At 46.0% G+C, this 14554-nt stretch overlaps 1 protein-coding gene across 1 annotated transcript; it reads left to right on the forward strand.

Moving 5' to 3' along the window:
- Positions 1 to 1202: 1202 nt before the first annotated feature.
- On the forward strand, positions 1203 to 8996 carry LOC136169273 (pregnancy-associated glycoprotein 1-like). The gene is made up of 8 exons (XM_065937067.1): positions 1203 to 1337; positions 2289 to 2406; positions 2506 to 2642; positions 3792 to 3988; positions 4908 to 5023; positions 6784 to 6926; positions 7012 to 7110; positions 8844 to 8996. The coding sequence occupies exons 1-8, from the start codon at positions 1203 to 1205 to the stop codon at positions 8994 to 8996; spliced, it is 1098 nt and encodes a 365-aa protein (XP_065793139.1).
- Positions 8997 to 14554: the final 5558 nt, after the last annotated feature.

Consider the following 14554-nt stretch of genomic DNA (forward strand, 5'->3'; position numbering starts at 1 on the left):
TGAAGCGGTTCCCTTTGTTTATTTGGCTTCTGTTTGCCGGTCTCTTCAGTGTCTAATTTCCACCCTGACAGAGGCTGGCGGAGGTGGTCTCTTGTTCAGATTCGCTGGTTCACTCCTGCTGCGGGGAGGGAGGGGCACTGCAGGCAGATATCGCTGTGTGTGGGAGCTCTCGCAGTGTTCCGGCCACACTGGGTTTGCCCCGCTCACGGGTGTGTGCTCTCCCCGTCTACCCTGCTCAGACTCCCGGCTGCTCTTATGGAGCGGGCCCTGCGTTCGGGCGGTTCCAGTTTTCGGGTATTCCACAAAAGCACAGATTCAGTTGCACCTGCGTTTTGTGCCTTCCCCGGCTGAGCAGTGCACAGCTAGTGCGAATGTAGGTGTGGTCCTGTGGAATAGCTCTTTTCTACGTTTTATTCAACATGTCCTCTCTGTTCTCTTTCTGCTTTGGTGTATATGTCTATGTCTGCATCTCTGTGTCTCTCTCATTTATGTCTCCATCTCTTTGTAAGGCTCTGTGAGTGCAGAACTCTCTGTGTTGTTTCCTTTCCTTTTAATTTTTGTTTTGTCTTGTCCTTCCTTGTGGGATGAGAAGGATATACTGGGATGGCAACAGCAATGCTAATGATTTTCATTGTTGAGACTTCCTATTTATCAGGTACTTTTTATCCACCAGACTTCCCTGGTGACTCAGACAGTAAAGTGTCTGCCTACAATGTGGGAGACCTGGGTTCAACCCCTGGATTGGGAAGATTTCCTGGAGAAGGACATGGCAACCCACTGCAGTATTCTTGCCTGGAATATCTCATGGACAAAGTAGCGTGGTAGGTTACTGTCCACGGGATCACAAAGAGTCGGACATGACTGAGCGACTTCACTTCACTTTATATCCATCATTTCAGTTATCCCCCAAATATTCTATTTGGAGGGTGGGAATTGTTACACTCCACCTTTTTACCAAGGGAGAGACTGAGACACCACATGGTCATATGGCTTACCAAAGATTATGGAACAGAACCTGTATTCAAACATGTGTCTTTGTCATGGTACATGCATAAAATTCTGATAATAAGGTGACTCATAAAAATGATTGGAAAGTACACAGTGCCATTACAACGACATTTATACCTTAACAGAGACAGCTGATTGTTGCTTCTTCTTTGTTTTTTTCCCCAATGCTTGGTGAAAGAATACCTCTAATGAAAATGAAACAATGGGAGAGACTCTCAGTGAAAAAGAAACTGCTGAACAGTTTCCTGAAGGAACATGCTTCTAGACTGCCCCAGATTTCTACTGATAACTCAAATATAACTTCTGTACCCATGAGGAACTTCCTTGATGTGAGAGTGTTGGGGGGATGGTGCTCCACTTGCCCCCTGGGGTGTGGCCTAGCATTGGAGTTCCTCTGGAGTGGCAGGTGGGATGTTGGGGTTGGGGCTCTTTCAGGAGGCAGAAACACTGGGAAACAGGGACCCCACCCACAGGAGAAGGCATTCTCATCCTCAACTCTTGGTCTGTGGTGACTGGGACGAGCAATGACCAGGTGGCAGGTAAACATCCATTTCTGTGTCAAAGATGTGTCATTAGTCTGAGGGAGACTGCTCCTTCTGAACTAACAGTGCCACTCAGTTACAGATAAAGAGTGAGCCATCTCTGGTGAAAGGATAAAGCCAAGTGCAAAGCAAGTGTGAATCCCCAGGCAGAGGAGTTCAACTTCCACAGATGCAAGAACCACAGCAGTAAATGTTACTGAACCCCTAATCTGTGTAAGGCCATAGGAATCTAACACTGTGATTATTTTTATTAGAATTTTTAAGGACTCATTTTGTCTTCAAGAATGCCCAGGCCAGCGTGAGAAATAGGTAGAGGAAATACATGTCAAATGAGAGGGTGAGATGTGTGGTGTATACTGGATATGGTCTGAGTTTAGACGGAGCAGCTAGGGTTGATCAAGGTGGACCTCCTGGGGAAGGATGTGCCCAGGCTGGATTTGAAGAGGAGACTAGAGAGCTCCTCAAATGAAGGTACTAGGACTTCCCTGGGGTCAAGTGCTTGTAGCTCTGGGCTTCCAATGCAGGAGGTATTGCTTCAAAGTCTGATCATAGGGCTAGTATCCTGTATCCCACATAGCACAGAGAAAAACAAATGCAGGCACCTCTTGACAAAGGCTGTGAGCTTCACAGTGGCTGGAAAGTGATCTCAGGAGACATGTGACACCCAGAGGGAGGAAGCAGTGTGAGAGTCAAAGGGAGCCAAGTCTGTACTAACCAACCCCCTTTTGGTCCCCATAGTTGTCCTTCCTGGGTAACATCACCATTGGAACACCCTCTGAGGAGTTTCAGGTTATCTTTGATACAGGCTCATCTGACTTGTGGGTGCCCTCCATCTTTTGCAACAGTCCAACGTGTTGTGAGCACAAGAACCTCCCAATCCATCCATCTTTTACTTCCCTGACACCCCTTACTCCACCTTTGGCACCTGTATGACCCTCATCTCTCATGTCTGCAGATACACGCAATGCCTTCAAATACTATGAGTCTTCCACCTTTCGGGATATGAACACGCCCATCAGTATCATCTATGGAACTGGGATAATGAAGGGATTTCTTGCTTATGACTCCATTTGGATAATGTGGAAACAGAAAGTGAGTCAGGACTGACTACGGAGTGACTGCTGCTTACAAAACAGTTGCAGGACCAGCTGGCAGAACCCATCCTTTTCTAACTCCCATAGATATTGGCCATCTGACCCACAGGTTCCTGTCCCTGGGGAGACAGCGCCTGTGGTGACAGACAAATTCCCAGCTTAGCTAACCCAGAGAGTGCCTTGGGGTGTGGACTTGCAGCTCCCCTGCTCACGAGCAGCTCAAGGTGCATTTTTATGGGAGCAAGAAGAGGGGAAATAGCCCGTTTTTATATTCTCTGACTGTTCCAGGCACTTTCATGGTAATAACTTATTTAAACCTGCAGCAACCCAACACAGCAGGTACTCTGATGAGCTCGTGATACAGATGAGGAGACTGAGGTGTAGACAGCAAGGGCCTTGCTGAGGTCACATATGAGGTAAGCGGTGGAGCTGGACTGGCTTGTCAGGACTGAAGCTGGTGTAAGATGTCTGGGGACAGGATAAAACTAATCTGGACACCCTGGGGGTAGTCAAGCACTTTAGATATCCAGGCTGGGAAAGGAAGCCAGAGAGGTTGTGGGGCCTCATAAATGGTTTCTCACTCCAGGGGCCTTTCAGAGTTTAATAAATCCTTCCCCCAAATGACCTCAGTATTTCCCCTCCCTCTTTTAATCTCTCTCCCATATACACACTCACACAAAGATACACATATCCCCAAAGTGTATTTCCCAGAAGATTATGTCATAAGAACCATGCCAACAACATTGTGTAATTGGCGTCTGCCATCCTGGGCAGATGCAGATTCCAAAATACATTGCAATCAATTCAGTCCATTTCTATCATCAGTCATAGTGACGCCAGTAGAAGGCTCTCCTGCTCTCTACTCTTTGTTCTGAAGGGGTCACCATTGGGTCCTGACCTGAGTCTCTTGGCTGCCCCACCTGGACAGAGGGCTTGAGGCCAATTTGACAGAGGAGCAGTTGTTTTAAAATCCACAGCCCACACAAATAGAACCCAATTTTCCCTCCCATCATGATCTAACCATCTGAGGTCCATCGAAGACACAGCTTAGCCTCAGTCTTCTCTGAGGATCTAATGGCTATGCACCCCAGCCTAGTCCCAGCCCCACTTCCTAAATCTTTATGTGGGAATACTCTCGTCCGCACAGATTGGGGACCTTTTTAGCACTGACCAGCCATATGGCCTAAGCTTGGAGCTGAACAAGTTTGACAATACACCCTCTGATGGCTTCCTGAGCTTGGACTACCCCTACATGTCCATCAGAGGAGCCATCCCCATCTTTGACAACCTGAAGAATCAAGGTGCCGTTTCTGAGCCTGTCTTTGCCTTCTCCCAAGTTAACTTGCCCTCTCACCTAGTTACCCTTGCCCTCACCTACATGCCCTCTCACCAAGTTAACTGTAAGATGCTTTCTGTTGCACGAAAATTACAGAACACTTGATACAGAAGTATCATGAGAGATAAACTAACCCAGGATAATTAAGGCCCTAAGGCCTCACCTGACTTCACCACTGGCTTTTATAAATAAAGTTTTATTGGAACACAACTGTGCCCCTAGGCTCAGGAGAAGCGGCTTTGTCTAGGGGTGAGGAAAGGGGAAGACCAATGGAATGTGTCAGGATAGAAGTTAGAAGAAAAGGCAGCAGGATTTGCTGGTGTATTTGATATGGAAGGAAGGAGAGGGATGGCAGAAATCTTTCCTTCCTCACTCTTAGTTCACTGGGAACCAAACACTGGCTGCCCAACATTCAGGAGCCAGTGAAAAATGAAAGTGTGGGAGCCCTTGTTCAACAAGTATTGGGAATTTCAAGACAGGGATAGCAGAGGTGGGGACCCTGACTGTGGAGCCCCATGGATAGCACAGGTCACAGGCCAGTGAAGCCAACCATGGGTGACCAGAAGCCACACTCTTAGTGCTTTCAGTCCTTGATTTTTCTGGAAAATGACAAGTTGGGCAAGGGGAAGGCCAATACCCTTCAGCACACTGTCCTCTGAGGGTATATCTGAGCACTCAGGTCTCAGGAGTTCCAGGGTCTCTGCAGAAGCCTGGGTGGGTGGAACCTGGCCAGGTGACTCAGCTTCTAACCTCTGTGCCACTCATTAGCCAGTTACCAGCCTCAACCTGGTTCTCAATCCCTCCTAGGCTCAATCTCTGCATCTGTAAATAGGGAGCTCATTAGGGCCTTGATGGGTGGACAAGCACAGCCCTGATAGTGCTGTTGTTACTGTCCCCCCAAAATCCCCTTCTCTCTTCTCTCTACAGATGCACGGGGAAGGGCAGTGTGGAAATGTTTGGTGGTGTGGACAAAGGCTGCTACCAGGGAGAGCTCAACTGGATTCCATTGACCCAAGCAGGTGACTGGTGTGTAAACATGGACCGGTAAGCCTCCCCCTTTGAGGGTCACCTCAAGCGATGCTCCCACATCTGTACAATGACACAGGTAGACACACACAAATGCACTCACAGACATACAGTCAACGGACATATATACCACCCTCAACAACACATACAGACACAGTCAGTCAGGTAGTTCAGTCGCTCAGGCATGTCCGACTCTTTGCAACCCCATGAACCTCAGCACGCCAGGCCTCCCTGTCCATCACCAACTACTGGAGTCCACCCAAACCCATGTCCATTGAGTCAGTGATGCCATCCAACCATCCCATCCTCCGTTGCTCCCTTCTCCTGCCCTCAGACACAAGACACGTATAAGTACACAAGCAGGCACATATCAACACGCTGGCTGACATAAAAACACACACAGGCATAGATAAACATGCATAGCCAGTCAGAGACACACAAGCACACACACAGAGCCACAAAGGAATATACACACAAATAAACACACAAACACAAAGATACACAAACCATGCATGGATCCATAATCACCCCAGGCTCCTCACCAGGGCTTTGACCAGGGTGCTTCACAGGGTCCAGAGAGGCCTTTGCAGCTGGGGGAGGACTGCACCCCTGAGTGTGAGGTGGGGAGCATGGTTAGAGCACTTTACAGTGTGGTAAAAAGAGGATTAGGGAGAATTTCCTCAGCCTGAACAGAGTTATGATAAGATGACCAACTATCCAGAGCTACATGGGACCAAGGAATTTCTCAGTGCATATAAATGTTAGTTTAAAAACAGGAAAAGTCCTGAACAAATGGGGGAAACTGGTCTCCTTAGGGAGAAACTAGTCAGCAGTGGAGAGAGGTTGGCCACAGTCCTGAGACCTGTTAGTGACTCATAATAAAAGACACCCCATGCAGCCATAGCCTCCTATCCTACCCCAGGCCCACAGTGCGGCAGGTGCTGTAACTGAGAGAATCAGGAAGGTGGGATACAGGAATGACTTGAGAACAAGGGGCAATGACTGATGGGTTTCTGTGTAATACCCTCAGAAAAATGCTGGCCTTTCCTTTTCCCCTGGGCTAGTCAGTTATCACGTGGCCAGGGCCTCAGTGTCTGAGCTGGGTGAGTGAACAGTGCTGGGAGACACCTTCTGCCAGGACAGCCGGTCTCCCCTTCGCCTATGAGGATCTGCTGCTCCTGGGAACCTCCAATTTCACTTTGTGTTTGACCCATTTTTGTTCGACACTGGATACAGCTCTCTGGATGATCCTCATTCATTATTTTCAGTCTTCATTCACTCATTGAACAGATAAACATTGTTCATCCACTATGTGCCAGGCACTCTAGTGAGGCAATGAGAATAAACCTTTCCCTCACATCTAAGAAGGCAGATGCACAAGAAATGACTCAGTCACATAGTGAACGGTCACTTTGGTACATGCCAGACATGAGGAAGGGTCTACAGAGAGTGACCAAGACAGGAGACTGATGCACACTGGGAGAAAGACTTCCCGGAAACCATGACAGTTAAGCTGGAATCTGGAAGAGGAGAAGAAATTAGCCACTCAAAGGGGAGGAGGGTCTTCCAGGAAGGAAGACCAGCTTGGGTCAAGGTACAAAAGAGCCTGGTGTATTCAAGTAGTGCATTCAAGGATGTTAAGGAAGGTGCTGTGATCAGAGCAAAGGAAAAGTCAGGGCAAGAGATGAAGAGCTGTTCAGGAAACAGACAGTAGGGTAGGGGGCAATTCTGGGGAGATTCAGAGTAACCTTGACACCTGCTTTGTCCTGATGTCTCGGCATCTCCATGAAAAGAAAGGTCATTGCTTGTTCTTGTGGATGTCATGCCATTGTGGACACTGGGACATCACTGATCCTTGGCCCAACAATGCTGGTCAATAACATCCAGAAGCTCATCGGGGCCACACCACGAGGTTCCAAGGTGAAGGGTTATGCCAAAGGGTCACGCCCAGTCTCCAGAAACAACAAGGATCTCCAGGGCCAACCACTCGTCCCCTCTCTAATAGCACTGTGTTTCATGTTTTGCGGTCAATACCCTGCCCTTTCTTATCTTCACCATCAACGGCATCAAGTACTCAGGGCCAGCTCGAGCCTACATCCTCAAGGTGAGGGGACAACCCTGAGGGGTGGTTCTCAAATTGGAACTTGCAGGATCTCTTGGGCTGCTGCTGGGGCGAGCCCGCCCTCTGCAGGCCATCTCGCACTATTGCAGATGCTGTTGAGCCCCTGAGCCTCTGTGGCTGGGCCAGAGCCTCCCACAACACCAACCACTTGAGAGTAAAGGTCCGTCTGGGACACTGATCATCCTGAAATAAATGTGGAGGCGCCACACCATGCTGGCATGGTGAAAGTCACAAGGAGAGGGGAACACTGAGGTCTTCAGTCCTCAGAGAGCTTCAATTCAATCAGAGCCCTCAGATGCATGAACACGGAATGTCAGCCCTAGCAGTCCCTGAAATAAGCCATGTGACAAGGAGAATGGCTGGGGACAGTCCCAGTGTGCTGTCCCAGCATAAATTAACAGTCTCCCTTCCCTCCTCAAAGTTATCCTGGTTTTAATGATAAGTTGCCTGGTTACACTAGTTCCTGGCTGCAACTTCCCCTTGCTAAGCCCAGTTTCCCTTCTGTGAGTTAGAGTACAAGTCCCCTCGGTGGAAAATTGGATGCTAAGGTGAATAAAGGGTGCACAGTGACTGCTCAGCCCCAACACAGGACAGTGGCTTCATGTCAACTCCCAATGAGAGTTCAGAGCAGCTGATGGGCTCAAAGAGGGCTTTGAGGAAGAGAGGGAATTCTAGTAATTCTAACCGCGCAGTTCATGGAGACATAAGGAAACCTGCTTGGGTCTAGGCTAATTTACACTGCATTCCATGGAAATGGCATCCCAAGGTCCTCTCAAATGGGCCTTGGGAGCAGATCAGTGGTGATGAGGGCTACGGACCAACCAGTGGGGGTGGAGCACCAGAGTAATTCACCAATCCAAGCCTGGAGTGGCCAAGAGGGTGAGTGTGGGTCCAAGGAATCTCCCCAGAGGGCCTGAGCAAAGTCTTAAAGAATGTGTTGTGAGCACTGCTATGAATGTATTTAAGATGGATAACAAGTCACAAGCTACTGAGTAGGACAGAGAACTCTGCTCAATGCTATGTGGCAGCCTGCATGGGAGGGGTGTCTTTGGAACAAGAATCCATGGATATGTATGACTGAGTCCCTTTCCTGTCCACCTGAAACTCAAAATATTGTTAATTAGCTATACTCCAAAACAAAAGTAAAAGTGAAACAAAACATATTGTGGGTATGCAGGAGAAGAACCAGCATTCTCTGCAGAGAAAGCATGGGCCAGGATTCAGAGGGAAAGAAACAGAGTGAGGAGGACTGTGGGACACTCTTGCTCTTTTCTGAACAATTGGATTGAGTGTGGCTGATCTTCAGTGTTGCCTTCACTTCTGTTTTGCACAGCAAACTGACTCAGTTACACACATACAAAAATATATATTCTTTTTCTTTTTCTTTTCATTACAGTTCTATCAATGAATATTGAATATAGTTCCTTGTGCTATACACTTGGACTTTGTTGTTTATGAGTCCTCTGTGTATTGCTTTGCTTCTGATAATCCCAAATCTCCCATCCTCCCATCCCCAACTCCCGGGCTATATGGCAACCACATGTCTTGGCTCTTTTCGTTTTTGGATGAACCATCACATCCCCAGCTGCTGAGAAAATCACCGGATACTTTACCAAAAGAGGGAAATAAAACCAAGAAGTGTGCTGAGTCTGGATATCGAGAGCAGCTGTAGGTAAGGGCTCAGGCTGACTGGTGTGTGTCTCTGACTCCCCCAGGATTCTCGAGGCAACTGTTTTAGCACCTTTCAAGGGGGCACAGAGGAAGATAACAACTCAAAGACCTGGATCCTGGGTAATGTCTTCCTGTGGCTGCATTTCTCTGTTTATGATCAAGGAAATGACAGGATTGGCCTGGCTCCGGCAGTGTAAATGCTTGGACTGGTTCAGAAATCAGTCAGGCCTCTCCCAACACACACTCGCTCTCACTAGGGCACTTCTGCACAGCGATGCTGATGAACTGTGTTTGGTGCTCTGCAAACCCCAGTCTCAGTAAAGAATAAAAAGTTTCACTCTTAGTGGTGCTAAAACAAATGGGTGCCTCTGTTTGGGTCTTGGAGGTGCATATAATCAGGGATGATCTAGAACCAAGTCTGAACCACTAGCGAGAGGAGCCCAACGCCAACTGCTTTCAATATTTGCAAGCTCTAAATGTGCCCATGAAAGGCAGAGGGAGATGCAGTCAGTGTCTATGGGCTCTTTGAATGGATCAGGCTCTGTGCGTGTGAGATAAGAGTGCCCAGGGAGGGCCTGTCTGAGGGAGACACATTTGAGATGATGCTAAATGCTGAGAAGAAGCCAGCAATGCAAAAAGCTGGGAGAAAAACATTCTAGATGTGAGAAATAGTCATTGTAAAGGCCCAAGGTAATCAAGCTTAATGAATGGCTACTTTTCCACTTCCAATATAGCTTTAATCCTTGGAACTTGGGCACAAGTCACCAACCAGGACCTCGTTACATACTTCGCTTGTGAGTTAGCAGCAACGAACCATCTCATGCTTCCCAGAAGGGAGACCCTGGTGCTGTCAGAGCGCTGAGTCAGCCCTGGGCCCAGGGCTAATTACACAGGCTGGTTATCACCAGGGGCATTCGTTCCCAGGGGCATCACCAGTGACTCTGGTTATCTCTGTGTGCTTGTCCTCAGGGGTAGAAACTCCAGGGAACGGATAGAGCCAAGAGACAAACAAAACCTCTTGTCCCATCTTGCCCTGTGTGATCCTCTGGTCAGCTGACTACACGGCTCTCTGGGCAAAATCTTTCTCCTGTTCCTTCTCTGAAGGTGGCTTGTGAATAACTTCAACACCTGACCCTGAAATCTGGTGGCTGGAACTCAACTCACAACCAGCTGAGACCCAGAGATGTCCAACCTTGTCCTGAGTGTCTGTCCTTTTTCTCCAACCAGTTCTATAAAGCAAAGTCCCCCACGAACATGACTGGTTCACCCCCTCTCAAGACATTCAAACCTCCAAGATCTTTTTTGAGCATCAAAGAGGGAACAAGCTCCTTGATTATAGGCTTGTCTCAATCCAAACTTCACTCAGCCTGGGGTTCCCTGAAAAAAGAGTAAGACACTGCGTCTAAGTTCTCAGAGGGCTGAACATGGAATGCTGCTTGCTGTGAATGCAGGTCTATGTGCCCCAGTGTCCCAAGTGTTGGTGTTGTGTGAATGAGGAGCGGAAGCTCTGGGCCTGCAGAGCTGGGAGTGAGTCAGGCACCATCTGCATGACTGCTTCCTGGGGACACTCCAGCTAGGGCCTCCCCACTGTGCCTGGAACCTAGTAGAACCAGCTCCCAATAGTGCATTCCTGCTGCTACAAGAAGGCAGGTCTTCTGATAGAATCACAGCCAGAGTTGAGGGACAGTGGGAAAGGAACTTCCACTCTGGTGCCTGTAGACCTCTGAGAGCTGCCTAGAAGTGGATGCAATTGAGCTTTCTCTCATCTTTCCCTTCCTGGAGGTCTCCTAGCCTGAGAACCAGAGGTCCTGGTTGCCTGGTCTTCACTAACCTACCTGCAGTTTTAGAGTGATTCATACACCCCAGGATTCAGTTTCCCATCTCTTGGATGAGGGAGACTCGACTTGCTCCAGATCACTTGTTCCAGACTGAAGCTCAATGTCAATCAGTGGACAAGTGACTCAGAGATACGTGTTGCCAAGGATTCTGAGTCTGCATCTAGTAGGCAGGGGTCCGTGACTGCCTGGTGATATCCATGGATCCTGGGCTCAGGACTGGGAGTGGAAGACTATTTGCCACACAGCTGCTGTGAGATGGAGGACCTTAGAGGCCTTGCCCCCTGGAACTTGCCACCATTTGGGTTCTGTGGGATGAGATCAGGTAGCTATAAGTCAGAAGTTACCAACTGGGAAGGTTGTAGTTTCCTCTGCAGAAACCCGAGTTGGGCTGATGAATTGGCTCTCTGAAAGGAACTCTGGGCACAACACCTGCCAGGACGCTTAGATAAATTAGGAAGTATTTTAAATGCTTGGATGAGCTGCCATTTTGCTGCCCAGTTTGGGATGATGCCCATAGAGTGGAATGAAAGGGCCCTTGGGGGAATCTGTCCCTCTCCCCATGACTCATTTACAGTGAGTGCAACTCTACCCTCTTCATGTCCAGATCAGGAATTCCAGCAAGAAGATCATGACCTCCAGTAAGGTTACCCAGAACACTTGGGTGGATTTGGCCCTGTGTGTGGTTGACACCATTGTTTTCCCAGTGCTTCTTTCCTCCCTCCTGGATGCTGAGCAATCTGCCCACGTCTTGGTTCCTGGGTTATGAACTCCTCCTCCCTTTCCTTCCTAATGTCCCCAGAGCCCCACTAGTGGCTCCCTCCATACCCAGGCCCTCTCCCTCACCTGCAGATGGCACTAAGGAAGAGAAAACCAGGAAGGGGGCTGCCCAGTTCATTCTTTCTAAAAACGTCCCCATTCCTTCCACCTCCAGTCCCTGACCTGGCTCATTAGAGTCTCCAGCTGGATGAACAAGGAGGTTAGCCGTGGTGTGCAGATGGGGCTGTGGGTGGGGTTGTCGGGTGTGGAGGATGGGAATCAGATGACCGAAGAGCTGGATAAAGAGCAAGTGGGTCTCCAACCACTCATTTATTGGGGGGCCTGCCTGAATCTGCTTTTCTTGGGCACTGCAAAGTACCACTAAGACAGAGCCTTCAAAATGCACCTTTTGGGAATTTATTACAAAATGATGTCAAACATAATATAAATAAGTAAGAATAGTATCACCAACACTGTATTTCATCATTTGGCATCAAGAACTACAAAACTAACTTCTGAGTCCCACAGGTTGTCATAGAACAGAGAGTAGAAGTGCAAGTCAAGGTGGTGGACAGTCAGGTTTCTGGTGAAGATACACTTCTTGACTTACATCATTTCTCTTCTTTCTATGATCTTATGTGTGGTAGGGGACGGGATGTAGGAAGAGGGAGAATAAGAGGGAAAAAGGGGGAAGCATTTAATGCCATCATGAGGGCCCCACCATCAGAAACCCATATCAACTTAATTACCTCCCAAAGACCCTACCTCCTAATATCATCACATCTGGACTTAAGGATTCAACATCTGAATTTTGGGCAACAGAATTCAATCAATAGCAGCTATGCAGATCTCTTTTCAAGTCAAGACAGACCCTCATTTAATTTCTTTTTTCTTTTGCTATTTATTCATCTCTGCTGAAGTATTTTAAGGAAAAGGTTACCATCTCACAAAATATAGATAACCACAATGTATTTTGTTCCAAATAAAATTAACATCTAATATCCAGCCCATGTTCAAATTTCCCTGATTCTCTAAATTCTCTGGTGTCTTTTCACAGTTTATTGAAAGAACGTACTCATATGTTTCACTTTTAAGTTGTTCTCTTTTAAGACTAAATAACTCTCTCTCTCCCGATTTTAAAGCCATTTATTTGTTCAACAACTGGGAGGAAGTGACATGGTTTGTCTTACAGAATGTCCCAAGAATAGGATTTAGAGCAGGGATCCACAACACTGGCAGCAGGACCAATACCATCACTTGGTCTATTGAGAATCGGGTTGCAGAGCAGGAGGTGAGCAGCAGGCCCGTGAGTGGGGCTTCATGTGTATTTACAGCTACTCCCAATCACTCTCCCATCACCCAGATATGGGACAGTCTCGTTTTAGGAAAACAAGCTCAGGGCTCCCACTGATTCTGCATTATGATGCTCTGTATAATTATTTCATTACATATCACAATGTAGTAATAAAAGAAATAAAGTGCACAATAAGTGAAAGATCCTTCAATCATCCCGAAATCATTTCCCTACCAATTTTTGTGGAAAAATTGTCTTCCAGGAATCCAGCCCCTTGTGACAAAAGGTGGGGGATTGTAGGTTTAGAGGATTGCTTCTCTGTATCTTGATGTGTTTTTCCCTGGAGACTGGTAGGTAGATCTAGACGAGTTCAAAATTTTTTATTGTAATATTTCATATGCAGATATATATATCTTAAGGTGATACTTAAGGAGTCTCAGTATTTCTAGATGCCTCACTTTGAGAGATGCTGAAATGCATTGGATCCTGATGCTGCCAGCTTCATGCATCCATTGTATGCTCCCCTTTCTACATTTCACGCATGGTTTCAGCATCCATTGATGACCTTTGCCAGATCCATTGTTTCCCGAGGATGCTGCAAAATAGTGCTTTCCTGTTTCTACCACTCCTTCTGTTTCAACTTCTGGAACTCTTCAATAAAAATAAGATTCTTTAAACTACTTCTGGCTACATGGAATATGATACATACAAAAAATATGGCGTAAATATTGATGATTATTTTCCTTTCTCAGCTCTCAAAATGGTGTTAGTACCCTAGCAATCTGTCACAGAGACAAATGAGATGTTGTCTCTTAGTAGTTTGAATTTCTGACTCTTTTTTCTTTTTTTTATTTGTTTTTATTAGTTGGAGACTAATTAGTTTACTTAGTATTATTAGCAATATAGTATTATATTACCATAATTATAATTATAGCATATAGTATATATAATAATTATACATAATAATATATAAACATAGATATAAATATATATAAATATATATTTATTATATATAATATGTATAATATTATTATCTATAATATGAATAAAATATATTAATATTAATATTATATAACAATTATATATATTATATACTATATATTATATGTTATATTTAATTAAAGTTAATTAATAATTAAATCAATATAGTAATAATAATATATAATATTATATAATATATAAATATAATATATAACATATAAAATATATATTTATATTAAATAATATATATATTATATATAAATATAATATATACAATTATATAATAATGATAATATAGTAATAGGGTAGTGGTTTTTGTCATACATTGATATGAATCAGCCATGGATTTACATGTCTTCCCCATCCCGATCCCCCCCCCCCACCTCCCTTCCCATCCCATCCCTCTGGGTCTTCTCAGTGAACCAGCCCTGAGCATTTGTCTAATGCCTCCAACCTGGGCTGGTGATCTGTTTCACCCTTGATACTGTACTTGTTTCGATGCTATTCTCTCATAACATCCCACCGTCCCCTTCTCCCACAGAGTCCAAAAGTTTGTTGTGTACATCTGTGTCTCTTTTTCTGCTTTGCATTTACTTTTTATACATTTAATTTGTTCTAATTAAAGAGTGGAGTGCTAAAATTATCCCAGTTTTCGCTTCTCCATGTGGATTCCTAAACTTTTCTTACACCCACTTCCTAAAGCCACTCATATGTCTCTGGGCTGCCTCTGAAGTCTTCACTTTTCCATTTGACCTCTTTTCCTCTAGCAATCAGTTCTCCAACGAGGACAGCAAACCATACCTCATGAAGTTGCTAGGCAGACCACAGGAGATCATGAATGTCTAGCATGGCCCCTAGTATTGATTTTTATGGTGTTCTTAGCAGT

The sequence above is a fragment of the Muntiacus reevesi genome, chromosome 5, assembly GCF_963930625.1.
Source record: "Muntiacus reevesi chromosome 5, mMunRee1.1, whole genome shotgun sequence".
NCBI lineage: Eukaryota > Metazoa > Chordata > Mammalia > Artiodactyla > Cervidae > Muntiacus > Muntiacus reevesi.

Excerpts from the sequence above, each read along its gene's own strand:
- LOC136169273 (XM_065937067.1), top strand. The coding sequence starts at position 1,203 with ATGAAACAATGGGAGAGACTCTCAGTGAAAAAGAAACTGCTGAACAGT. Across the intron at positions 2,407-2,505 it reads TTGCAACAGTCCAACGTGTT|ATACACGCAATGCCTTCAAA; the intron begins GTGAGCACAAGA and ends TCATGTCTGCAG. Across the intron at positions 2,643-3,791 it reads GGATAATGTGGAAACAGAAA|ATTGGGGACCTTTTTAGCAC; the intron begins GTGAGTCAGGAC and ends TCGTCCGCACAG.